The sequence below is a fragment of the Miniopterus natalensis genome, chromosome 15 (genome assembly GCF_054644295.1).
Source record: "Miniopterus natalensis isolate mMinNat1 chromosome 15, mMinNat1.hap1, whole genome shotgun sequence".
NCBI lineage: Eukaryota > Metazoa > Chordata > Mammalia > Chiroptera > Miniopteridae > Miniopterus > Miniopterus natalensis.
The window spans coordinates 45,925,406-45,952,625 of record NC_142095.1 but is presented as its reverse complement, the minus strand read 5'-3'; the positions used below and the strand labels follow the sequence as shown (position 1 = coordinate 45,952,625).

At 42.5% G+C, this 27,220-nt stretch overlaps 1 protein-coding gene across 6 annotated transcripts in view; it reads left to right on the top strand.

Moving 5' to 3' along the window:
- Positions 1-27,220, top strand: part of ADAMTS9 (ADAM metallopeptidase with thrombospondin type 1 motif 9) — a 154,963-nt gene that overhangs the window by 18,175 nt on the left and 109,568 nt on the right. For 4 of the 6 annotated variants that reach the window (XM_087825090.1, XM_087825093.1, XM_087825092.1 and 1 more), the window contains exons 4-11: positions 10,708-10,970; positions 11,316-11,399; positions 11,490-11,605; positions 12,557-12,597; positions 12,706-12,811; positions 17,400-17,546; positions 18,747-18,888; positions 21,362-21,478. In XM_087825090.1, the coding sequence (XP_087681216.1) occupies positions 10,708-10,970; positions 11,316-11,399; positions 11,490-11,605; positions 12,557-12,597; positions 12,706-12,811; positions 17,400-17,546; positions 18,747-18,888; positions 21,362-21,478 (1,016 nt within the window). The remainder of the gene's footprint in view (positions 1-10,707; positions 10,971-11,315; positions 11,400-11,489; positions 11,606-12,556; positions 12,598-12,705; positions 12,812-17,399; positions 17,547-18,746; positions 18,889-21,361; positions 21,479-27,220) is intronic. The other 2 variants (XM_087825091.1, XM_087825089.1) reach the window with 1 other exon arrangement.

The window sequence follows — 27,220 nt, the reverse complement described above, 5'->3', positions numbered from 1 at the left end:
CCACAGACAGTGCAGGGCGGCTGTGGGCAGCCAGCACCCCACCAGCCAGAAAGGCCCATCTCCCCTGATTGCTAGGAGACAGAATGAGTCAAAGCCAACGTTTCCCAGAGAGTATTTCGCAGGATATTAATAGCAAACCCAAACAGCCTCTTAGTAGAATATAGGCTTGGGTATGTTCAGCATTTTCTACAACTTTGAATAGATGTTCTTTAACTACAGTACTAAGCCGTACCTGGGGCCGTGAGACTAAGCCGAATAAAGTGCCTAGAGGGGTGCCTGGTGCAGAGGGAAGCCTTTAACACCGGTCAGTGGTGTTACTGTAACAGTCCTATCGCCATTGCTGCATTTAGTTGAAGAAGCAGCGTGATGCTGAATGAGGGGTGGAAGGTGCAGCAGGGCCTTTGGGGGTAGTGCTGCAGCGTGGGGACCTGAGTCAGCAAGTTCAACTCCCCAAGTAGCTGGAGGCACCCACCCCTTAGAAAATAGTGTAATGACCCTCAGACATGCCTCCCGACACCCACCACAGCCCCTGGGACTGCAAGAAGCTTTTCATTGGCTTCTTCCCTGAGAAGACGACCATTGATACTCTCCTTTCCATCCAGTTCTATCTCCAGGGATGGCTCAGTCACCTTCACCTGCCCCACAAACTGCCAAGGTCCTGTAAGTTTCCCAGTTGCATGGTTAAACCTATGGAAGCTGGCTTCTTTGCTGCAAGACTTCTCAGAGCTCTTAAAATGCTAATGTGTCTGGAAGAGGTCTCAGATGTGAATACTCTTAAAGTGTCTTTGCAAAGCTACCTGATCTGGTTTTGGACATATCTTCTGGGACTAATGTTCCAGAAATTACTCCTTCGCAGGGAAACATTGCTCCTAAGGGGTCTGGGGAGCCAAAAAGAAGGCTTAGCAATGTAATCTCTCCCTCCACTGCCCTTTGCACACAGTTCATCTGCACCAAGCATGGAGCACCACCAGACACAGGAATGCCCCCCCCACACCTCAGAGAGAGTGATGGGAATGGGGACTTGATCTAGTGAGTATCCAGGGATTCACTGTTGTATTTAAAGCTACCTTTAAAAAAAAATTAAACCTTGGTAGTTTTCATTCATGCCCTTTAAAGCTTTATAAACACAGAACAACCTCCACCCCACCCCCTCAGCACCTCCCCTACCCAGTTTCTGGAAACACATTCTTCCGTATGAGAACATTCATTGGTTTTATGGCTGTTTTTCCGTTTTATCTTTCCCCCCACATTATGCTTGTTTATCCACCTTCCACTGATCCCAGCAGACTTCTCTTGTCCCACCCTGCAGGCCCCCCTGAGTAACCCTGAACATAGGCGCAGAGTGCTCTGCAGAGCTCAGATCTAACGAGGCCACAGAGGGCAGGGAGCTGCCTCGGCTTCCCCTCCTGCTCCCTGTGTGCTAACAGCTCTTGGAGCCAGTTGAGAGGTGCAAGTGTTTGCATTTGTTTACATCTAATTACATCTCAGGTTATGTCTTCTCACTGTCAATCCTCATGTGTTGTTACCTAGATTGAAAGTTCTATGGGTACAGGGACTGGCCTTTTCTGTCTTTAGTTCCTTCCTTCCCTCCTCCCTCCTTCCCCTCTGCCCCCTTCCTTCCCTCCCTCCCCACCACCTCTTCCTTCCTTCTAACTCTCCTTTCCTGTAGAAGATTCCTTCTAAAATAAAATTGTTCTGTTTGAGAAACCCTAATGTCAACGTACTCATTTATGAAGAGAGGGTATTGTGCAGGCTACTGGTAAAATAGCAACTAGTCATTGTTATGGTGAAATATTTGATGGCTCCCCGTGCGTCATCCACCGCCTAGGGCGCTGTACGTGCTGTTCCTTTTCCTGCGCACAGTCAGCCTCTGAGGTCCGTGCGTTACTATCCTCATTTCACAGATGAGGAGACTGAGGCTTGGAGGCCAGAAGAGAGCAGGCCCCTGAGCCAGGGCTGATCGGCTCCAGAACCAAGTGCAAACCCGACCACTAAAGCTTCCTGTCCTGCTTCCTCCCGGCTGTCAAGCCGGGTGGAGCACGAAGGGGACTTGCTCCTGTCCTCCCTGTGGTCCTGGACTGTGATGGCCCTGCCCATTTAGACCATGAGGTCGCAGGTGGCTCAGTGCCTTAGGAAGTTCGGTTAAATTTTGATAAGCCTTATAAAAATAGAGGGCAGTCGTTAACTTCTCTGCTGTTACCGTTAGCATTCAGGCCTCAGCCCCGCTGCAGGTGGTGGGAATCTGCGAGTTAGTGCTGAGTAAGCAAGGCCTGCGGGTCCTCGTTTTCAGTGATTCTAGTTACTTAGTAATGGAATGTGCATTTTGTTGCGTGGCAATGGGAAAGCCAAGCGCATTTAAAACATTTCTACCGGTAAGTAAGCAAACGTTCAAGTTTTTGGTTGTGAGGTTTTTAGATGATGCCATCTTAAATTTTTATAATAGTTTCTCTTTACGGATTGCTCAAGTTTTATTCTTGTTTTGTTGTTGCTTTGTTCAGCCTATCTTTCACAGAGTAGGTGTTCAAGAAGACATAATAATTAAATAATAGAAGTCAATTTATAATCCACAAGGGGTTTTCCATATATTTTCTCACGTAATTAAAAAAAAATAGCATTAAGATGGAAGCAGGTATGTTTATGATCATTTAAGAGGTCAAGAGACTGGGACTTAGCAAATGTCATGTTAGGGTATAAACAGCTTCTATCTTTGAAATTATTGTTGTAAACCAGGAATTTGTTTTTAATGGTTAGACTCTCTCCCATAAGTGGTTCCTTTTCATTCTAACTTACTTTATGACTACTAAAAATAGGAAAAAATTACAGTATTTATTGGTTTCTTCCTGTGTGGGAGACACTGTACATGCATGATCTCCAGTTGTTTGGCAAAGCAACTCTATGAAGTGGTGCTGTTCTTACGTATCTTTACAAGTGGGAGAAGGGAGGGTGAGCGAGTCAGTTACTTGCCGGAGGTCAGCTAGCACTTGGAGCTTGCTCCCCTTAGAGCAGGAGATTCTAGGACACGGGCTGTTTGTGGTGTGAGCATCACCACTTCCCCTCGTCATCGAGGCCAAAACAGTTGTAAAGCCAGCATTGTCTCTGATACTTGGAATGAAATGTAGCAACTGCAGTGCCTATGACTTGTCATTAGGAAGCAAGGACGGCCAGTCAGAGCTCTGTAACATGCCTGACTTTTGATTACATGCACATCAAGGGTTCAAATTGAGAAATAATGCCAATGTGCATTTGATTTTTGGAGGTATCACATACTATTTTTTAAATTAAGTCTTATTTTTTAGAACAGTTTTAGGCTCACAGAAAAACTGCCATGAAGGTACAGAGATTTTTCATATATCCCATCCCCACACATGCACAGCCTCCCCCACTGTTAACATCCTTCACCAGAGTGGTGCGATTGCTACAAATGATGAACCTATACTGATGCATGATAATCGCCTAAAGTGCATAGTTTGCTTACAATTCCCTCTTGGTGGTGTACTTTCTGTGGGCTTGGACAAATGTTGATTTACATCTAGTCGTCATTATGGTATCATACAGATTATTTTCAGCACCCTAAAATCCTCTGAATGCTCTGCCTGTGTATCCCTCCCTAGCCACAATCCCTAGCGATCACTGATCTTTTACTTCTCCATGGTTTTGCCTTTTCCAGTGTCATTTGGTTGGAATCATACAGTAGATAGCTTTTCAGAGTCACTTCTTTCACTTAGTAAGATGCATTTAAGTTCCCTCCAGATCTTTTCATGGCTTGATAACTCCTTTTTTTTAGTGCTAAATAATTAATGTTCTATTGTCTGGATGTACCACAGTTTATCCATACACTTATTGAAGGACATTTTGGCAATTATGAATAAAGCTGCCAGAAACATCCATGTGTAAGGTTTTGTTTGTTTGTTTGTTTTAAATCAAGGAGGAAGAGTTCGAATGGGTGACTATTTATTTTTTAATCCTTACCCAAGGATATTTTTTCCATTGCTTTTCAGAGAATGGAAGGGGGAGAGAGAGAGAGAAACGTAGATGTGAGAGAGATACATCTATTGGTTGCCTCCTGCATGTGCCCCTACCAGGGCCAGGGATGGAGCCTGAACCGAAGTACCTGCCCTTGGTCAGAATCGAACCCAGGACCCTTCAGTCCTTGGGCTGCCACTCTAACCACTGAGCAAAACAGGCTATGGCCATGTGTAAGTTTTTAGTGCACACAAATTTTCAGCTTCCCTGAGTAAATACTGAGGGGCATAATTGCTGGATTATACATTAAGAGTATGTTTACTTTGGTCAGAAGCCTCTAACCTGTCTTCCAAAATGGCTGTACCATTTTTCATTCCCACCAGCAATGAGTGAGGGCTCCTGCTGCTCCACAGCCCCATCAGCGTTTGTTCTGGGTTTTCACCACTCTAACCAGGGGTAGTGATATCTCATTGTTGTTTTAGTTTGTATTTCCCTGATGACTGTGAGGTGGAGCACATTTTTATACGTTCATTTGCCATCTGTATAGCTTTGGTTCAACTTGCTATTTTAAGACATGAACTAGGTCAAGTTGCTCATCAGCTATTTAGTTAAGTAAACATGATTAATTATTGAGGAATTCTTAAAGAAAAGAACCATAAAAAAATGATTTCAATTGAATTGTTGGACCCAAATGTCCACCAATTGGTGAATGGATGAACAAAATGCAGGATAGCTCTACAGTGGAATATTATTTGGCAGTGAAAGTACTGGAGTAATGGTACATGCTACAACGTGGATGAACCTTGAAAATATGCCAAGTGAGGGAAGCCAGACACAGAAAGCCACATACTGTATGACTCCATTTGTATGAAATGCCAGAATAGACAAATTCATAGATACAATTCATAGATACAAAATAGAGTTTAGTGAGTGCCAGGTGCTGGAGGGACAGGGGGAATGGAGAGTGACTGCTAATGAGTACAGGGTTTCTTTGGGGTAATGAAAATCTCCTAAAACTTGACAATGGTGATTATTTCACAACTCTATGACTACACTAAAAACCACTGAATTGTATACTTTGAAAGTGTGAATTTTAGGGTATGCAAATTATATCAATAAATAGTAATATGCTGGCTGGTGTGCTCAGTGGTTAGAGCATCAGTTCATGCACCAAAGGGTCACAGGTTCAGTTCCTGGTCAGGGCACATACTCAGGTTGCAGGTTCCATCCCAGGCCAGGGTGCATGCATGAGGCAACACATGTGTCTCATGTCAGTGTTTCTCTCTCTCTCTCCCCCTCTCCATTTCTTTCTTTTTAAAATCAATGAGAAACATATCCTCGGGTGAGGATTATATTATACACACACACACACACACACACACATATATATGTATATACATATATATACTCTTTTTGTACTGTGCTTTCCACAAAGATGAAATTTCATTATGTAGCCCATTCTGATAAAACTGTTAGCGAATGGCATCGCAAATTTGAAACATTTGCCCCAATTTCATTATGCTACAAGATCATTAAAGAGAAGTGTGGATGACTTCTCTTTCATCCTACCAATGTGTGTCACTTGGTAGAAATCATTATCTGTTCAGAAGCAAGAGAGTTAAGTAGATATACAAATTATAATGTCTATTTTTTTCGATTCTAAGTAAAAATGTTTGTTTGCAGTCATAGTGAATATTTGAATCTTTAAAGCTCATACTATTTTTAATGCTAAATTCAAGATTGCTTGCTAAAATGATTAATGTGGTAGAAATTACTTGGGCTAAGTAGGTCAATAAATCTGAATCTAACTCATTAAGATAAAAGATCAGACGGGTAAAAGATAGGGAAGTGTTATGTTAGAAGAAGATGTTTTCTACTTGGAAGAAGTACTTTTATTCCTGCATTTTCATGCAACAGGCTACCTGTGAATGAAATGTCCTCCAGCTATGTTAGAATTTGCATGGGTTATGCTCTGATGGAAATTGTAGCCTTTCACTGGTTAATGCCTTAATTTTTTTCAACTTTACTGTTTAAATAAGTGTTCTTTATTTTCAATTAGAGCCTTAAATCATCCTCTGGCTTTCCAGGCCCAAATCACCCTGATGATTCTCTGCGACTACATTTTTTCCCCTTAGTGGTCAAAAAGTAAACTCTGCACAGCATTTCTTAAGTGTTTTCTTCACTGCAGGTATACTTTTCTCTAAATAACTGATAGATCAAAATATCTATAGGAGACATTAAGTAAGGAGTACTTACTTTTTACAACATAAGTGACATATAGTCTTTTTAAAACAGCTTTATTGAGATATAGTTCCCATACCTTACTATTCATTCATTCAAAGTGTCTAATTCAGTGGTTTTTAGTGTATTCACAGATATGTGCACCCAACGTGAGTCAATTTTAAGAATATTTTTTATCACTTGAAGAAGAAACCCTGTACCCCTTAGCTATCAACTCCACTATGTCCTCATTCCATCTCCATCCCTAAGCAACCAATTTACTTTCTATCTCTATAGATTTCCCTGTTCTGGATATTTCATATGATTACAGTCGTGTAGTAGGTGGTCTTTTGTGACTGGTTTCTTTCACTTTACTGATAGGGTTAAGTTTATCAAAGAGTTCTATAATGAAAGTGTCAATTCATCAGGAGGATTTAAAAATTATAAACATAGATGCACCTCAGAATAGAGCACCAACATACATGAAGCAAAAACTGACACAAAGGGAGAGAGAAATGAACAAGTCAGTAATAATAGTTGGAATCTTCAGTACTCCATATTCAGTAATGGTGAGAACAGCTGGGCAGAAGATCAACAAGGAAAAAGGAAACTTGAACAACACTGTAACCCAACTATACTAGCAGATATCTATAGAGGACCACACCCAACAGTAGCAGAATATATATTCTTCCGAAGTGCACATTCTCTAGAATAGATTATATGCTAGGCCACAAAAAAAAAACCTCAATAAATATAAAAGGACAGAAGTAAAACATAGTATCTTCTCTGACCAAAGTGGAATGAAATTGGAAGTCAACAGCAGAAAAAAAACAAAACTGGGAAACTAAAAATGTGGAAAGTAAGTATCATACTTCTAAATAACCAATAGGTCAAAGGAAAAAATCATAAAATACTTCAAGATGAATGAAAATGAACTTATGGGATGCAGCAAAAGCAGTGCTTAAAGGGAAATGTATAGCTATAGATGCCTCTATTAGGAAAGAACAAATATCTCAAATCAATAATCTAATCTTCTGTGGTAGACAGACAAGAGCAGAGCAAGGACAATAGGCCAGGTACCAAGGGTCACCAGGGCAGAAAACCTCAGTTGCCTAGCAACAGGCAAAACTAGAAAAACAAGGATCTTGCCCCCAAGGTAACCTTTCCTCCCCTAGCATATCACTGGTCTTTTGGTTTATACCCCTGACCTTTCACATCACGGGTCATGTCATTCAGACCCTCCCCTGACCTTTCCTCCCCTGGCATGTTGCTAGTCAGGCAGTTAAATCCTCTTAGAGGGGGATCGACCTCAATCAAATACATCTAGGCCTCAGTTGTATTTCAGCTCCAGGCCCAGAAAAGCAACAAAACTAGATTATTGACTCCCCAGCTACATTGACTAATGCTCCCCTGCCCTGGCGCCTACCAAGTAGTAGAGACCATGACCCTGAAAGGGCACACCTGGAAAGCTAGTGAATATTCTACTGGGATCTTCCCCTGAGACCTCCAGATAAATACCCTGTAGACAGAGGACCCAGGTCGACTCTCTCTATGGAGCACGCCAGTGCCTTTCCTTTCCTCCCCCCCTTCCCCGCAAGCACTTTTCCCTTGTCTCTCTCTTTCTCCTAAGCTCCAAGGGCCCTTCTTTTGCCTCTGTAACCTGTTTCCTAAAACCCATTTCTTCTAGGCTTACTAATTCTACCTCTATGACTTTCTAAATAAACTTTCTCGTATAGTTTGAGTCTTGGTTCTGAATTTTTTCTTAGCTGGAACTCAAGTACTGAGGTTGCTGAACCAAGGTCCTGTTTGACTCCACCTAACACCTGGTGCCATTTTTTCCCACTGCCAACATTTCCACTTCAGGACACTGGAAAAAGAAGAGAAAACTAAACATAAAGCAAGCAGAAAGAAGAAAATAATAAAGATTAGAGCAGAAATTAATGAAACAGAAAATAGAAAAATGAGAGACTAAACATTTGAAACTCTACTGATTATAATAAATTGTATTAAACTTTTCCGATTATAATAAATTACATTAAAATATTTACAGAAAACATTAAACAGGGATTATTTATTTTCACAAAATAAGTGATATATTTTCTTATGTATTTAAAAGCATCAGTTTCAACATGGCTTCTTATATACCTGTTGTGAGAAGCTAACCTTTGTGAAAATATCTACCAGGTGCTCTCCTTTGTAATTCAGATTCTATTTGGAAACTGTCAATCAAATCACGAGTCCACTTCAATTCCCAGCTTTTCAGAAATCTGGCCTAATAGAGTACCATTTAAGGTATTTACAAATCCCCGCCTGATTCCGTGTGCCACCATTTCCTGCTATGTGACTGGACAAGTTGCTCAATCTCTTTGAGACTTATATTCCTCCTCTGTAAAACAGAGGTTAATTTTCTCAGTCCAAGAGGAATTATGAGAGAACATGCACAAAAGAGTCTAGTTCAATACCTGGCACATAGTAGTATCTATTCTGTAATCATTCGATGATTTAAAAATGGAATGGCAGCCTAATTACCCATATGGCAGGAGTATATGTATGTGAATACGCTTGAAAGAAAAGAGTTGAAGGAAAGAATGTAATGTTGAATCCTATATACCAGACTTTTGGCTAGTCATGTTATCTGTAGCTGGACCACCTATAACTTATTTGAGTTTAGACTGATTTAACTGTTTTAACAACAGCTAAAATACTCAGTTTGGGCAAAATACACATCCTGGCCTAAATTGATTGATTGAGCAATAGGTTGAAAAAGTGAAATGTTTGTACCCTTGAAAAACCAAACCATTTATAGTTTAACTTTTTTGTTGTCAGTTGTATGGTTAGTGATGTAATAAATTTTATTTACCTAATAAATTGTATTTATCTTAGGTAAGCATACTTCTTAGTTGTACAATTCTGTTAACTGTTTTAGACTACTAGCTAGTAGCATTTGAAGGGTTTCAGAACGGGCATCTCAGAGATGTGGCCCTTTGGCACTTGAATTATTTTGAGTTGAAGGCAGTCAAAATCTTACAGGCTCACAAGAAACTTCTACCTCTCCCTTAAAGAATCTAAATTAAGGACCTTGCACATACTAGTTATCACCAGAAATGACTTTATGATTTATGTATAGGGCCGAGCAAACACTTAATTCCTTAACATCTGCTCTTCTTATCCTCTGAATGGCTTTGCTCCCCTCTGAAGCCCCAAGGCTCTTTACCTCATCTTAGCTCAGAATGTCATGGATATCTCATTTTACCTTCCTGTCTCTGAACCTCTCATATATGTGAGGGTCTCTGACTATCTCGTACCTGAAGTTTCCATACAGATGTATGTAACTGAATTTAGCTATTTTCTCTTGTTAATGTATTTCATGTTAATTTAATTCTTACACCAGCCAGAAGAATCTAGAAGGGTAAAAGGAAGTTTCTTCCTCACCCACACATTAAAACTTTAAAGCACGTTTATAAACTGATAGGCAAGATAACTGATTAAATCATGTTATTACTCAAAGCGTATTTTGGCAGGCACTTGTACGCTCATTCTGTTTATTATGTGATTGATGGCTGTGAAATTGAATATTCTTACCAGCAATACAAGCTACAAGCCAACTTTGAGGCTAGTGCTTCTCAAAAAACATTGACATGAATATGAATCACCTGGAGATCTTGTTAATGTGTAGATTCTGATTCATCAGGTCTGGAGTGGGGCCGGAGAGTCTGCATTTCTAACAAGCTTCCAAGGGTTGCCAATGCTTCAGGCCCAAGGACCACACTTTGAGCGGCAAGATTGTGTAGAGCCCTGGAGGGCTAGGCAAGAGTTGGAAATGAGTAGAGCTGTCTGTTGTTGTACACCATGGTCCCAGCTACCTGTTCACACCCTCAGAGTTTAATGTACTTCCTTAACTGAGCTCTGCAATAAGTTAATTAAAAAAATGTAGAGGCATTGAACAACAGTGATTCTATTCTTAGATTTTGCATATTATAGTGACCAAATACAGTAATAGAATAATACTAAGTCTACCTTGTCTTGCATTTGCTATAGTTCCTTTGTGCTGCCTATTAGCCTGCCTGCCTCTCAGATCTTTATACTCTATCTCATTGGATATCCAAAGTGGTGCGTGTGGAACATCTCCATTTCCATTCTCTAGAGCTCTCTAGCTGCCATTGGCCCTTACTAATCTTTGGCAAAGAAAAATGAATAAAAGCTGCTTAAATGCCAGCAAGACTTTTGTCATCAGATAAAAGGAATCATTTGCAGTCATTTCCCTTAAACTCAGACCTGATTTTTTTTTTTCTGATACATTATTAAGCGAGCATTTATGGAAACTTCCAGAGAAGCTCATTCAAGCCCTTAGTCATTCAGATGAGAGTGCAGACCGAGGTCCACCTGTAGAGTCCGCAGTGTGTAGAGCTTGGTTTTACGTGTAATTTGACTTCAGAGGCATCGTTTCAAGAAGTGTCCAATTCAGCTCCTAATACAAAGGAGACGCGGCTTGAAGTGTAATGCATGCCGCCTGATTCGTTACAGAACACAGAACCGGTGCCAGCGAGGAGCGGGGGAGAGGGGGGCCCCGGAGCCCCGGGGGCAGGCGCAGCCTGGCTGAGGACGCGGCCCGGGCGCGCTCGGCCTACGGCAGGGCGGCCGGCGCCCGCGCCACCAGGAGCCGCCGGCGGACAAAGCGCTTTTTATCGTTCCCGAGGTTTGTCGAGGTGATGGTGGTGGCAGACCGGAAAATGACTTCGTACCACGGAGCCAACCTTCAACACTATGTTTTAACTTTAATGTCAATTGTAAGTACATTCAAAAGAAGGTGATTTATGAGGTCCCTAGATGGGCCACTGGGGATGGGTTTCCACGCAGGGCTTCGGAGGGGCATTCAGGCTGCCATTTCAACGAAAATACCTTAAAATGTAAATTTGCTGGACTTTATTATTATTTAAAACATCCATCTGTGAGTAAGTTTACAAAGAATTCATTCATTTGAATGAATGTTGGTTGAATGAATGAAAATTCAAAACTGAAAACTGCATGTGCTGCACGAAATGTAGAAAGAGGTGGAGCCTCGGATAAGAAGCAAATGGCTTGTCGCTTACCCAGAGTTCACAGTTAACTTTGAAAATTTATCTCGGTTGCAGGTAGCCTCTATCTATAAAGACCCCAGTATTGGAAATTTAATTAATATTGTTGTTGTGAACTTAGTGGTGATTCATAATGAACAGGTAATAGTTTTTTTTTCTTCTTCTATCTGTATCCAAAATGGTATATGTAATGGGTACGGCGGACCAAGCATAATTCTTTTCTGTATTTAGGAAGGACCTTCCATATCCTTTAATGCCCAGACAACATTAAGAAACTTTTGCCAGTGGCAGCATTCGCAGAACCATCCAGGTGGAATCCAGCACGATACTGCTGTTCTTATAACGAGGTACGCGGCTCTGATTCTTCTGTCTCCCAGTTTCCAGGCAAGTTGATGGGATGAGATTGTATGTTCCTGGCAGCCGGCTCCCAGTGAGAGGCTCCTCAGCCTCAGCACCGGTGGCGTTTGGGAGCAGAAAACCCTGCGGTGTGAGGCCGCCTGTGCATTGCAGGACGCTTAGCAGCACCCTGGGTCTCTGCCCACCACTCGCCCGTAGCATCCGCTCCTCTCGTGTGACAACCAACAAAGTCCTGCATAGACGGCCGAATGCCCTCTGAGCGCGGGGTGGGGTGGGGTGGGCGTAGAGGGTGCAGACTCCCCTGCTGGGAACCACTGGTGGATAGGTGCCAAGGGGACAGTGAAGTGTTAGGCAGGCCTGAAAGGAAGCGGCTTTCTAGAGGGGCAGTGGCTCTTCAGACTGAGTCCATTGTTGCCAGGCAGGATACAGTCCCAAGTACTCCCAACTTTTATAATTTTTGCAAGAAGTCAGAGATATGGATTTTTCTTTAAAGGAAACTCTCCCAATTTTTGAATGGTAGCTCCTAGCTCAAAATTATTTTTTAAAACTGTAGGGGGCAACGAAGAGGTCTGCTGGCTTAAGTGTGCCGCCCACCATTCACCTTGGACATGGTGACAGACATGCACTCATAAACGTAAAGGAGAGACCTGTTTGTCAGGAATCTAGATTAAGAAACTAGAGTCACCTCCTCCAACGTATGAGTAAAATCCTGGTGGGAGAGGTTTTTGCTTCTTCCATGGCCTCCCTGAGGCAGAAGACCTTTCCATGAGCTCTTTATCCTTAAATCAGTGATTTCCAAACCCTGGCCTTGCTAGTTTGCTCTGTGTAACCCCCTCCCTAACGTGGATGCGTTGTGAATTCCTAGAAGGCTCTAAAGTGTTGACTTGTACTGACCTTTCCTCTTTGGTGTTGTCAAGGCCCTAAGTCTTCTTTGCTTTCAGACAGGATATCTGCAGAGCTCACGACAAATGTGATACCTTAGGTGAGTCTGCTGTGCGTCTCCTTTATGGCTACAGCCCTTTACTACCTGTTTTTATTCTAAGCCCTAACCGTGTTTTCAAGTAAACCCTTGTTTCGTTCCTTCCCATAGGTCTTGCTGAACTGGGAACCCTTTGTGATCCCATCAGAAGCTGCTCTATCAGCGAGGATAATGGGTTGAGCACGGCGTTTACAATCGCCCATGAACTGGGCCACCTGTATGTTCCCTTTCCATCTTTTCATTGAATTCAGAAAACTTTCGTTCCTTCACAACAGTGCGCCTTTCCTTGACTTTTGAGGATGAGAGACACTTCTTGAGTCACAGGAGAATTGGCAGGATTGGAGAGCCTTAAAGCTAGTTGGGAGAAATGACTGATTTCGGAAAGCTGAGTAAATGCAATGCGCTCACCCTCTTTGGCCGTAACCCATGTGCTTCTTTGGTTTAACTGCACAAGTTTTCAATGAAAAGTCAAATATTCTCCTTTCCTACTGGGAATCGGGGGGGGGGAGACTTTCAAACCCGTCCACTGAAGCAAAGGGTATGGCAGCCAGGAGAACTTCTCTGACTTGACATTTTTATCTAGAAGGGTCCCCCATCATTGCCCAGGCTCACAAGATTGTCACAGATCCAGACCGTTCCTGCTTCTGGTTATATAAGTCTGTAATTCAGGCAGTGACACCCCTTTTTCATGGAAGAGAATGAACAGATAGAGCAAAGGAAACACTGATTTTGGTCACTGAGTGGTCACTGTGAAATTTGTGGGGATTTTTTTGTTCTTTTAGACAGAGCAAGTTAGAACACGTGGCAAAATAGTGTAAATTTGCTAGAAATTATTCTGATATTCGAGCTGCGTTACTTTCTTCAAGAACAATTAAATTATATATTTTTGAAATAATTTTCTCAGCTGTCACTAATATAGTTATATGTTAATTTTCATGTCAGATGTTAACTTTATAACTAAAATCATCTATTAAGCAAGCTTTACCACTCACCAGTCTTTTGAGGGTACTGATGTGCAGTGCTAGGCATTGAGCAAGGTGCATATATAGATATGGCTCCAATTCAGTTCAACATACAATGAGTATATTTAAAAACTAGTACCTTTCAAGCATATTTTAAGAGCACACTCCTTTCCTTTTCTCTAAAGGAAATATCACCAGATACCCAATATGCACAGAAAAGGCTGGAGCCCTGTTAGCCAGGGTTCTCTCTGCCCTTTTGGTTTCTGAAATGCTGCCATGAAACTCAAGGACTTCTCAGAAGGCAGTTTGAAAATGACTGATCCCACCAGTGTTTCCCAAAGCACAGGGGCTTGAACACTGTTTCCGAAAGGACGGTCTGTGAAAAGTTTTGTAGTCGTGATTTTTCAATTACAGTTAATATTCAGTGTTATTCTGTATTAGCTTTAGGTGTACAGCCAAGTGGTTAGAAAACCATGTACTTTCCAGAGTGGTCCCCCTGCTGCTTCAAGTACCAACCTGGCCCCAAACTAGTTATCGTGATAGTATTGACTATTTCTTATGCTGAGCTTTACATCTCCATGACTATTCTGTAACTATCAATTTGTACTTCTCAATCCCTTCAACTTTTTCATCCAACCCCCCCTCCCCTCTGACAGCTGTCAGTCTGTTCTCTGTGTCTATGAGTCTGTTTCTATTTTGTTTGTTTTGTTCATTAGGTTCCACATATAAGTGAGATCATATGGTTTTCACTTTCTCTGGCTGGCGTATTTCACTTAGCAGAATACTCTCCAGGCTGCTTCTCAGCGCTTTGGCTAAGATCAAGTATAGTATCTCTTATCAGTTGAACAGTCAAGTGATTTTTAAAAATGTTTTTCTAGTCTATCCCTGGCTGGAGTCACAAGGCTAAATGGTATAAAGTAAAAGACTCTGACAAGTTCTGTATTAAACTGTTGATTTTGTTTAACTCAATTTTCCCAAACTTATTTTAACAGAATCTTAGGAATTCTTGTTTGTTTTACATAAAATTTAGTAAATTCCTTTAGAACTTTCCTAGGAAATGGAACAAGAAAAGTTACAGAGACAGGAATGTATTCAAGGGCAGAGAATTTTCATTAACAGATTAACATTTCTCCCTAATATATGGCTAAGAACAGTGTACCATTTAAAGAAACACTATTAATTTCTTTCCAACAAGAGCTTATAAATTTCTTTTAGATAGGGTATAAATTTGATGTTTTGAGGAAAATGAGAATTTTGAGTAGCAAAAACTAAATATGTTCAGCTGTTAAGAAACCTCAATGCATAGTTAACAAACATCTTCCCTACACAAAGCCCATGTCGCTGGCATTGTTACAGGACCTCCCATGTCCATGATCTCTTGTAGTCTCCCTCATTCCCACAGGTAGGTATGATTATCTCTGTGTTTGACTTGGCGATATTATGCTGGGTTCCTGTTCTAACACAGGAGGCTAGGAGCCAGATACCAGTTCTGGACTGAATTGTTCCATATTCTTGACAAAAATAAGATAATACATATATACCCCATCTCAAAAGTGTCAGGAAGTGAAATATGAAACAATTGATGAATGATGTGAGTTGTTTGTTAAACAAAAACTATATTCCTAATCCATTAACGAGTTATTTTTGTTTTGGTTCTTTGTCTCATATAGTTAGGTTTGCTCACATTAAAGGAAAGGAAAATCCACAGATTTTCTAATGAACCTTTTAACTAGTACATGTTAAGTTGTTCCAGTCATGCCTTACTGATAATTAAAAAAAAACAAAACCCAACAGCTCTTGGTGATGGGGGGGGGGGGGGGGAAGCAATTGCTCTTATATCTGTTGAGCACATTGGATGCTTCAAAAATAGCCACTACCCTCTCGTACGGCTTCGTAGAGTCTAAGAGGAGGAATTAGAGAGGTAGTGGAGTCTCTACTGGATATGGAAATCTTTTCACAGTATTCCTGACAAATCTTCCACGACTCGCCCAACAGGAGGGGGTACAGTTTATATATATTACAAAATGAGAGGTTTTAGAATCATACTGAAGTGGATTCCAATCCCAGTTCCCCCATCTTAGTAGCTTTATGACCTCAGTCAAGTCATTAAACCTCTACAAGTCAGGTTCCTTATCTGTAAAATGTGGGTAGTAATTGTATTCTTCATTGGGTCAAATAGGAAATTAAGTGAAATAAAGCATTTGACACATTTAACACACTGCCCGGTGTGTTGTGAATGCAAAGAAAGTTATGGTTATTATTGTTTAGTAAATGCATAATGAGTATTTATTAGTACCTAGGCCCTGCTATGAGCAAATGTGCCCGATGTTTGAATGAAAATAATTTTTCTGTTTAAATGATGAAATAGACTGGATTTTGTCAAGTCCTGGTGGGGGTGGAGAGTAAACTCCAGCTCCTTTGCACCACAGAGAACCAAACAGCTAAACTAAGATCTGGATGCCTTGCTTGTGCTGGTTTTGTTGGTATAGGTATTATACTGACCCTGCAGCTGCGAACTAGAAACCTGGGCAGTCCTTCTTCTAAGAAAAGGGACTCATGGATATAAGAACACCTTTTAAGTTCAAACAAGACAGTTCAAGTTTTTCCATCTCACAATATCCACCCAGCAATTATCCCATCTGGCAATTATTGTGGGACCCAAATTTTTAAAAGAAAACCAAGCACAAGAGAAATCAATGGACCGTACTTCACAGACTTTTATCCCAGCTTTTACTTTCATATGAAGCAAGTCTACACACTTCTGACTCACTTATTTCCATATTTCAAGATGAACTAGTGAAGGAAATCCCTCCCTAAATGCTACATTATTCATATGCATCGAATTTGTGATTGGGGAAAGCCATCCAGAGAGGACAGCCCCTCTGAGCTTGTTGGCCAGGGGACAGTTACTCAAGCTGAGAATGGCATGCTGGTCATACAATTGCTGTTTCTGAATTGACAAATGCTTTCTATCATCCCCCGCCCCCAACACACACACACACACACACACACACGCACACTCTCTCTTCTGGCAAATATACGTTAATCCTGCTGTGTTTTGTCCCAGGCCCAAGAGGATATTGACACTTCATCACATCCTTGCAGGGGGCAGCACCATGATTAATTTAAGGATCGTATGTGCCCAACCTTACAGGAAGCCGCTACCAATCATTTGGCATCGGCGTGAAGCATGAAAGTGTTTGCCATCTTTGAGTTGAGCCAACTGAAAGGCCGGCCTCTGGCTTCAGCGCTTGCGGCCTTCCCTAATGGGTTTTATGGTGCATGAACTTTGCATACCTTTATAATGATATACCCACAGGCTTATGCCATTTGTCACCCTGACCTGAAAAGGAGAAGATGGGAAGATCCACAGTGACCGAGACTTTTATTAGGAAGCTTTTGGCTGCAAGTTTTGTCACTTGACTGACTCTTTTTATATTCACAGTGTTATCATAACCTGCCAAATCCTTGGCTCCATAAGTAGGCCTTTAACTGCTTATTAGGAATTCCAACTACTGTCTTCTAACACCAACTACAGCGCATTCAGAGCCTCTGCAATTCCTAAACGTACACTTAAGCCACATAATGGCCCAATCCACATTTTTTTGTACACGAAAGGCACTTTGTATTAAATCGAGTGGAAATTAATTATGTTTTAGCGACAGTCCACCTTTAATTGTCTAGTAAGTTTTATTCTGTTCCCAGGACTCAGGCTTTTATCCACAACGCAGGAGTCAGTTAACAAAAATGTTTTTAGATGGGAGCATTCTTGAAGCAGTTATGACAAACGGCTCGATTACTTGGTGTTTACTGATCTTGTCGCCCTTGTCTCGTTGACCTTAGGTTTAGCATGCCTCATGACGACAGCAACAAGTGCAAAGAAGAAGGGGTCAAGAGCCCCCAGCATGTCATGGCTCCAACATTGAACTTCTACACCAACCCCTGGCTGTGGTCAAAGTGCAGTCGAAAATATGTCACGGAATTCTTAGAGTAAGGCTTGAACTTTCTTTGAGCATGGACTTCTGATATCTGGCCTCCATGTAGTAAACTAATTGTGGGAAAGAAAATGTAGAGTTCAGCATTCTTTTTGAGTTGTTTCTGTTGACATTCCTTGGAGGAGGGAAAAAAATGCTCTCTGCCATCTGTGCAGTTCATGTCCTTGCCCGAGTTCAGAAGATTACAGACGGAGCTGAAAAGAAGATGGGATCTTACAGGGAACGTGTAAATGCTGCCTTATTCCTGTAGAGACAGGAACTCTGTTCAGGTCCTGGGGGAGGGACCATGAATGTGATTATAGGATGGAGGAAGGCCACGAATATTTATAAGCTTTACCTTAGTCATTTTGGCTTGGAAAGGGGTAGGACAGTGAGGCAATCCCAAAGGTTATCTGGGTGGATGAAAATTGCAGTAGCCTCCCCTGTTGTTGGAGGGCATTTCTCCCTCTCTCTCCCTCTCTCCCCCACCCTCTCTCTCTCCGTCTCTCTTTTCTTGTTTTGTTTTTTAAGCTTCCTGCCAGGCTGCTCAAAGATCCAATTACATTATAGCATATCCCTGTGTCACAGATTTATTGCTTTTCTCTCCCAGAAGCACGAGAGGTTAAGTGATTGTCCGAAGGTTACTGAGTGTATATTTCTGCAACCACAGGGAAGAGGGGGCTTTATTAATCAGAACTCACTGGGTGTGAATTTTCCAGAAGTGTTTGTAGAAAAGTCAAAAGAACTAGAGGGCTGCTGCTTTTCCTCTTTGATCAGATGGCTAAGGTGTTTTTTGCAATAGTTGTTGCTTAACTCACTCATCTTTTCAGCAAACATTTACGAAACACCTGTTGTTATGGAAGACGAAAAAGACACTATCTTTGCCCCTAAAAAGCTTACAGGCTATTGGAAAGGATGGTAAAAAAGATTAAAAATAAAAAGATGATTGCCCCGAAATGTGATAAATGCTGTAACATGTATATTTCTGCCTGGCTGTGTTGTATACATAGCCAATCTGTGTACAAACAAGTACACACCAAAACATATTACTTCATCTAATAGATTTAACCTTAGATGAAAGGAATAAAACAGATATAAGGAAGGAACTGTCCTCTCTACCATTGCAATGGCAGACGGCCTTCCCTTTCAACTGGAGGTGTTGACAAGTCACATGTCACCCGCTGCTCTCACCATCCGTATTTTTTGCTTTTCATAGCGCTGGTCATGGCGAGTGTTTGTTGAATGAACCCGAATCCAGATCCTACACTTTGCCTTCCCAACTGCCAGGCCTCCTTTACAACGTGAATAAACAATGTGAATTGATCTTTGGACAAGGTTCTCAGGTGTGCCCATATATGGTAAGTGCTTAGGGTTGATTCTGGACTTCTTTTTATTCATAGCTTTCCGTTAGGTTGTCACTCTAATATAAACCACTCATGGAAAATTGAGAACGGTCCATTGACTCTCAGTAGAAATAGTGATGATGTAGTCACGGTGCTCACTGTTCGATGGTGCTTTACCTGCACTTTCTCATTTCACTCTCAGGACAGTCCGACACGGAGATGCCATTACTGTCGTCATTGTACAGGTGGGACAGTGGGGCTGAGAGAGCACAGGTTGCAGAGCTGGTAATGACCGAGCTCAGCCCTTTTCTCTCCTTGTCTCTGTTCATGCCCATTGACCTGTCTAGGTGACCTTTATTATAGGGACTCTTCTAGATTCCATAAAAGTAATTCACGAGACAAACCTGTTTCCCTGTTTTAGCTCATCAAAGCTGTGTCCTGTGACCCCCTGGGGCTTGAAATCATTTCTGGTGGTAGCTCAGCTGGTGGGTGTGTGATATTTGGATGTATGTGTTATGGACGTTTGGACCAATGATATGAACCAGTGGCTATCAGATTTCAGATGAGCAGAACTGTGCTTCTTTGGGGTGCCCCATTCTATCTCATTGGGTGTGTATGTTTGTTTGTTTTGCTGGGAGAAATTTCAGAGATAACATGGTGAACTGGAAAGTACAGTGATTCCATGGAAATACTGTAATAAAATATTTTAAGTAAAATCCATGATTATATTTGTTTCTGTGTCATTCATGATAGTAAACTTTAGGAGTAGTACAAATTCCTGATAATAGAAAGGTTCAGCCAGTTATGGTGTCTCCATTTAGTGGAATCCTCTACAACAATTAAAAAGTAACTACTCTTGGGCCCTAGCCGGTTTGGCTCAGTGGTTAGAGCATCGGCCCACAGGCTGAAGGGTCCTGGGTTCATTTCCAGCCAAGGGCACGTACCTTGGTTGCAGGCTCAGTCCCCAGCCCTGATCGGGACACATGCAGGAGGCAACCAGTCAGTATGTCTCTCTCACATAAATGTCTTTCTCTCTCTCTCCTTCCCTCCCTCTTCCACTCTCTCTGAAAAGCAATGGAAAAAATTTACTATACTTGGGAACATGATCCTGATATATTTTTTAAGTTAAAATAACAGGATAAATAATTATTTTTGTAGAGTATGTTCTCAACTGTAAAAGACAGGAAACTACAGGAAAGACTAAGTAGTTTGAGGCTTTTCCATTTTTTAAAAAATAAATGATTAGCCCTGGGCAGTGTTCCCAAGTGGTTAGAGCACTGCCCTGTCACCAAGGGGTCACAGGTTTGATTTCCAGTCATGGGCACCTACATGGGTTACAGGTTAGATCCCCCACCCTGGTCAGGGCATGTGCGGGAGGCAGCCAATCAATGTGTCTCTCTCACATTGATGTTTCTCTCCGTCTCTGTCTCTCCCTCCCTCTCTTTCTCTATCCCTCCCTCTCTTCCACTTTCTCAAAACAAAAATCAATGGAAAAAATTTCCTTGGATGATTAACAAAAAATAAAATAAATTCCTAGTACTTTCTAAATTTTTCTATTATGGGTGTGGGTTAGTGTAATAACCAGGAAAAAAGTCTTTAAAATGTATGCCCTGAAATAGAGCTAAATATATCAACTTGTGTAAATCTAAAAAAATACAGTGTGTGTGTGTGTCTGTGTGTGTGTAGGGGGGAGAAGCAAATTGCAAGGCCTATCAGTATATTCTGAAATGCTGAATACTGTTGTTTGTTTCTAGTTGAAATGTTTATTATTGGTTGATACTTATACATTTGTGGTAAAAGCAGAGGGAGTGATGAAACCATGGCCACTACTCGGGACAGTGGTCATCTCTGGGAGAAGAAGGGGGCTGGGATTGAGGAGGAATGCACCGGGCCTTCAGCTGGGCCTGTGAGGTTTCCTTTCTTTAGTTGGGTGGTGGGCCCATTATGTGGCTGTTTGCACTTTTCGTATGTCTAGAATTTTCACAATGCCTTGTCCCATTTTCCCTCTGATCATCCCTGACACCCTAGAAAAGAGTCATCACATAATATAGTATTATATAGCCTACTAGAAGAAAACGCTAGTTTTGCGGGCGAGCCAAACCTAAACTCAAGTCACAGCTGATCACAACACAACTCCAAACCTAGTCGCTAGTCCCAGCTCCTCACACACCCCAGCTCTCATCACACAGCGCCGGTGGGAGCGAGTGAGGGGGCCCGCGCCTGGTCGCCCGTGCGAGGATGACAGGCCGAGGGCCCTGTGTCGGATGACCTGAAGCCCTTTCACACCATCTCAAGACCTACCAGGCGTAGCAGTGTGTCTCCCCGGCTGCCCTCTGTATCCCTCGGGATGGTTGATCACTTATCATACCAAGGAGCAAACCCCCTTCCCACCTAGGCTGCATCATTGGCCACGCATGAATTGAAAGCATCCCTTGCCTTGTTTGATATCATCTAACTGTGTGTCACTGAACTGTCTTCACTCCACGAGCAGATGCAGTGTCGCCGACTTTGGTGCAGTAACGTGGACGGCGCCGAGGGAGGGAACAAGGGCTGCCGGACGCAGCACACGCCCTGGGCCGACGGCACCGAGTGTGAGCCCGGAAAGGCAAGTAGCGCCCCGGCCCGCTCCCGCCGGGACGGCCAGGCTGCGGCTGGGCCGGGGCCGCGCTTTAGCCTGCGCGGCGCTGTGAGGCGGGAGCTCCGTTTCACTGCTGAAAACTGGGAAACTTAAAATTGTTGTGTGATATTGATCCGATAGACATGGTTGTCACTGTTGCCTCCATTTTAAGACATACTTTTTTCACTTTAACATTTCTGAAATCCCAGTGTGCTTTTTAACTTATGGGTGCATTTAAGATGAGGTAGCATTTCTTTTTTCTGTCTCGGAGGTGGCAGTAGACGTCTATTACTATCCGATAAAGCATCTTAAAAATCAAAGAAATGCAGAAATACAGTAAACTTATGTGTTCACTACGGGGACACCAGGCTTTTCCCAACCTTTGTCCCTTTAACAAGTGATGATGTCACCTGGGATGTATCTAAGTCCAAATTCTCAGTTGGTAACCAAATAAAATCTGCTACTTGCACGACCCAGTGATAACCATGTCCCGTGAGCCTAGGACTAAGATTAATGCAACCTGCTTCACTTGGGATCCTTCTGAAAAAGAGAAAGGTACTAATTTAGTAGGTTTCATCATCATCACCCAAAATTTTTGGTTAGAAAATGTTTTAGAAATAAACTCTGATTTTTTGATCCATGTGGGAAATGGCATTCTGTCACTTACCAATGATGCGATCCTGGATTAGAGTCTGAGTCTTTTGTCTTCTTACGTATATTTTTTCCTGTCTTCTCTTTTCTTCCCATTGTCTACTTTGCTCACTTTTAATGTTTTATTCTCATCTCACATTTTTCCCTCCACTTTTCCTGATAGAATCAATAGCACCAGAATGTTTCCATGGAAAGGGGGGTGCTAAAGAGATGGCAGAACTGAATTCCCTTTTCCCCGATTTTATAGCTGGGAACAGGAAAAGAAGTGGCTTGCCCAAGCTCATTCAGGGCAGAGTCCCGGCACCCGAGCCCCTGCCCGCCCTGGGACCCTCCTTTGTTTGGCCTGAAGGGGCTGCCGTGGCCGTAACTGAGCTTCGGTTTCTGTTGGTCAAACGGGAGAACTAGTGGTTTCTTCGCCCGTCCCCCAGGGTGGTTAGAAAGTTACATGAGCTGCAGGGCATGAAAGTTATTTGGAAAACATGAAGTTCAGTACAAAAATAAAAAATTCCAATGAAGATGAGTTTATAACTTGGCTTGGTGACTAAGCCAGCTCAAGGATCACTTCTTCATGGCCAGGACTTCAGCAATTAAGTACACACCGTCCCCCAGGAACAGCCTCACCCCGACTACATGCAGCGTAGGCGTCACAACCTTTTACCTTTCATTAGCTTAAAAAGAAATATCTCCTCCGGCAAAGCGAATCTTTCACTTTTTGTGGGACATGTAGCTCAACGAGTTGATGGCCAGAGGATCGTAGCTTTGAGTGGGAATACGATTCTTAGGTTTTTATGGTGGCCATTAAGAATTCACTCATCGTTACGAAATGAAGAGGCCTCAGCGTCCCTCTCAGCACAGGGACCCAGAGAGCTGCTACCAGTTGACAGGAGATGACAGTAGGCATGACACCCTGTTGATGACTTGGCTAGTTGGCTTGATTTAGAACCAGCCAACTACATTGAAACTGTTTAATCTCAGAAAAGTCACTAGTATTGTGTTGTGGTTTTCAGTCAATCTGATGCACCTACCTAATGTGTTTATTTCTGGCATGCTATTGCTTTAAAAAACGGTAACAAAGAAGGGTTCTCAATAGTATGACCAAGTAAATTCTATTTAGTAAAATTGTCATGAACAGGCTGCCAAGTGCCATGTAGTCAGTCCTGGAACAGAGAAGAACTGTTGTGTCTTTTTCCAATCTTCTGTTTTTGCAACAGAAGCAGAAGATAAGGGATTGCAGGGAACGGGAGGGATGGGATATTTGGGAGATCTTTCAGAAGACTTTTTCGATGTCTGCTTGTGTTCAGCAAGAGTGAGGGCCTTCAAGGCATTCCAAAGGACAGATTCAAAACACTTTCTGAGAAGCAGCTCTGCAGAGAAAATGATAGGTACATTTTAGTTGTGTTTTAGAAAAGTGGGGGGGAAAGTGGCCAAGTCCCCCACTTGGGGGAAGAAGTGGCCAAAGCAGCCTTGTTTGAACATCTGAGTACAGCTTTTACTAAAGAAGAGGGTATGTGTGTGTATTCCCCTGAAGAGCATCTTTGCATTTTACAAATGCCAGAGATGGCGCATATACGTTGGCATAGAAATTCTTTGTGTTCTTTCATTGTGTTTTTACAGAATTGGCAGTAAAACTATATGCCTTTTCTCTAGCAAATTCTGGCTCCCTTTGCCGAGAGATTCATTTTCCCCTTTCTCTTCCTTCTGCCCTGCTCCCTCGGCAGTGAGCAGTGGGCTGCTGACACCTGTTATTTTGATGAATGGCTCTAATGTCTCTATTTTCTCCATTCTCTTGCTAAGTCCATTAACATTTTTATTTTAACCCTGTTTGTGAGTCTCAGGTTTGAAACTTTTGTTTTAAGCCTCCTTGGAACAAAGTTGATCCCAAGTCTTTTTTCCAACCTCTCTTTTTTAAAGGGACTTAGGGATTATTTAGGTAGGATATCATTTAAATGGTTCTAGACACTTTTAGGAAAAGCTGACTATATTTTGGCTGGGACTCCTCTAGACACTTAATGCTTTGTTATGACATAAAGGCTATTCCAGTATATAATTATTGTTTGTCAGCTTTGCCTGGAAAAATAGATTATCTTGGTGCATATTTGCCAAACAGCCCTGTTTTCCAGCCTCTGTCACCTCAGGCACGTCCCCTAGTCCTCTGAACACCGGTCAGTGGTCATTTCAGTAAGACATGTTTCGTTGGCAGACCAGTTTTCAATTAGAAGCTTTTTTTAAAAAAGCAGCCTTGTTTGGACATCTGAGTGCAGTGCTGAATGGTAGCCTTCTGCTAATGGCAGTACCTGTGTCCTCATTTTGCTCTGAAATTTATTGTTTGTTATGTGGAAGTAGCGTCTATAGAATAGAGAGATGAACAGACTGAAGAATTAGTGTCAAGAGTAGAAAAAAAATGTATTTCCAGGTAATTTCTTATTATTAAACTCCATGAATTAACATAGGAACTTTTTCCTTACTTTGTAGAATTTTAAAAATGTGTATCTGGCACCAAAACTTGGCTGAATTTGGGCAACAACTATGACCTCAATTATATATTAATTGGAAATTTTGTTCAGGTGAGACCTAATTATAGTAGTGTAAGCCAACTGACTCTTTTTTTCTGACACAAAAAAGTTAGTTCAGACTTAAACAGGTTATAGAGCTGTTGTGGCAGCTCCACAAAATCATCAGAGACCAAGGCTCCTAATTTCTTTCTGCTCCACTATCTATGCAAATGGTCTTCATCCTCAAAGTCACAAAATAGCTGCCGCAGCTTTAACCATCAGGTCTGAGTTCCAGGCAGAATGAAGCCAAAGGGGCAAAAGAACCTTCCCAGAATATCACCCCATGAATCCTGCTGTTATCTCTTTGACCGCTCTTACCTGTTCAAAAATCTGGGGATATAGCAATTCTGTACTACAGATGAAAGGGAAAATGGATATCAGGTAGACAACTTAGAGTCTTAGCCTTACCAAACCATTTCATTAATTTGCTTTTGTTTTATTTAGATGTCAGACATCAGTCCCATTTGCTCACAGTGGAGAAAGAGGCAGCATGTGGCACAGTTAAGAGTGCTCTCTTAGGTTAGGTTGTCTAATGGCCCAGCTCAGCCTCTTACTGAGGTTTGGCCTCCACCCCTCTGTGTCTCCATTTTCTTTTCTGTAGAAATGGGAGTAATAATAGTCCCTGCTTCACAGTGTTCTGTGAGAGTTAGGTAAGTTAATGTGTGTATAATGCTCAGAACATTCCTGACAGATATTAAATGCAAATGCTTGCCATTATTACTACTAACTATTTAAGTCTGGTCCCCTGTGTGCTCTAGGTCTTTAGATACACTGTCTCATGTTAGGCTCAGGACCACTGTGCTCTTGGGTTTTCATCTGTGAAAATAGAGCTCAGTGACTCACCCAGGGACACAGAGTTGGTCTGTGGAAACTAGACTTTTGCCTGCTGCACTTTGTCCCTGCACTGTCCACCGTGGCAGCCATGAGCCACACGAGGCTGTGAGCACTGGCAATGCCTGTCTGCACTGAGACATGCTTAAGTGAAAACTCACACCAGCTATTGATGACCTAATATGAAAAAAGTATTTAAAAACTCATTTATAATTTTGTGTTGATTACATATAATGTTTTAAGTATTTTGCGTTAAATAGGAGATAATAAAATTAATTTCAATTTTCTTTTTACTTGTTTTAATGTAGCTTCTAGAAATTTTTTTTTAAAAATATGTCTTTATTGATTTCAGAGAGAGGAAAGGAGAGGGAGAGAGATAGAAACATCCATGATGAGAGAGTCATTGATTGGCTGCTGCCCACAACCCGGGCATGTGCCCTGACTGGGAATCGAACCCTGATTGCCTGGATCCTAGGTCGATGCTCAACCGCTGAGCCACGCCCGGCCAGGCTGGAAATTTTTAGACTTGTTTAAATATGTGACTCAAGTTGCATTCTTCTTGGGTCGTGGTGCCCTAGAGCCTGGACCGAGCTGCTGCTCTCATTACCTCCACGCGCATGTGCTCCCAGAAAAGTCCACGAACGCCGTAGAGACGAATAGAAAGTGCTTTCAGGGAGTGAGGTGGCGCCTCTGCTTCTGCCCGCATTTCATGGGTGTGGAGTTGCCCAGGATTCTTTGGACACAGAACCTTTTAAGCCTCAGCCAAACAGCCCAGGGGAAGTGACGTGTCCTCAGATGCTCGAAAAGGATACTTAGAAGGGAGAAGCCACAGCAGAATAGAGAAAGTTTCATTGCACTCTTTAAATAATGGTTCCCCAAGTCTTTCCTGGGGCCGGCCATTCAGAGTAGGACCTTCACCGGCCTCTGTTTTGCCCGCTTTCCCCGAATAGGCCCCCAGCCCCCTCAGCCTTCGTGGCTCGCCCTGGGTCCCCCTGTGGATACATCACAGCCCGGCCACTAGCTCTGCTCGGAGAGCTGAGTGAGCCGCGGGGTCTCCCCCTCCTGCCGCCACGGCTGCCACTCTTGCTTTGTGCCCTGCTCGGTGACCTCGGCTTTGTGTCGGGGCCTCACCCAACAATGGCAGAGGGCTGAACTGGGCTTCTTGGCTCCCTAGTCCTGCTGAGGACTTTTAGTTTTTGTTTTGTGGTAAACATCATGGCCTTCCTCCTGCTCCAGGCTGGAGAATGTGAAACCATTAGTAACAAAAGCAATAAAATTTAGGGCTCTCGGTAATGTGTCCGTTTTGCTTCAGTGTGTCCGTGTGCCTTGGTGGAGCGAGTATATAGGAATCCTGTGACTAGATTTCTCTCTTTCCTGTTTAATTAGAATTGGGTGTTCAAAGCCATGGGAAGCAGTACAGCATTGTGTTTTAGCAGGCTCGCATCATCTCTGGGCCTTGCTAATGGAGATTTGCTACGCAAATCAAATCCCGTGACTCATTGTGGCCCTGCCCGCAGCCGTCTGCCCCTTTCCACTCCTGGCTCCCCCAGGTAGACTAGCGAAGCCCCTGGAAGCTGGCACCCTGACAACCTGGGGCCGACCCCTCACGGGCCAGTGTTGTTCGGGCACATTGCAGATGAAGACACAGCCTAAGCTCACAAAGATTGAGGTTAAAACCCCTGCAGTTTCCACTATT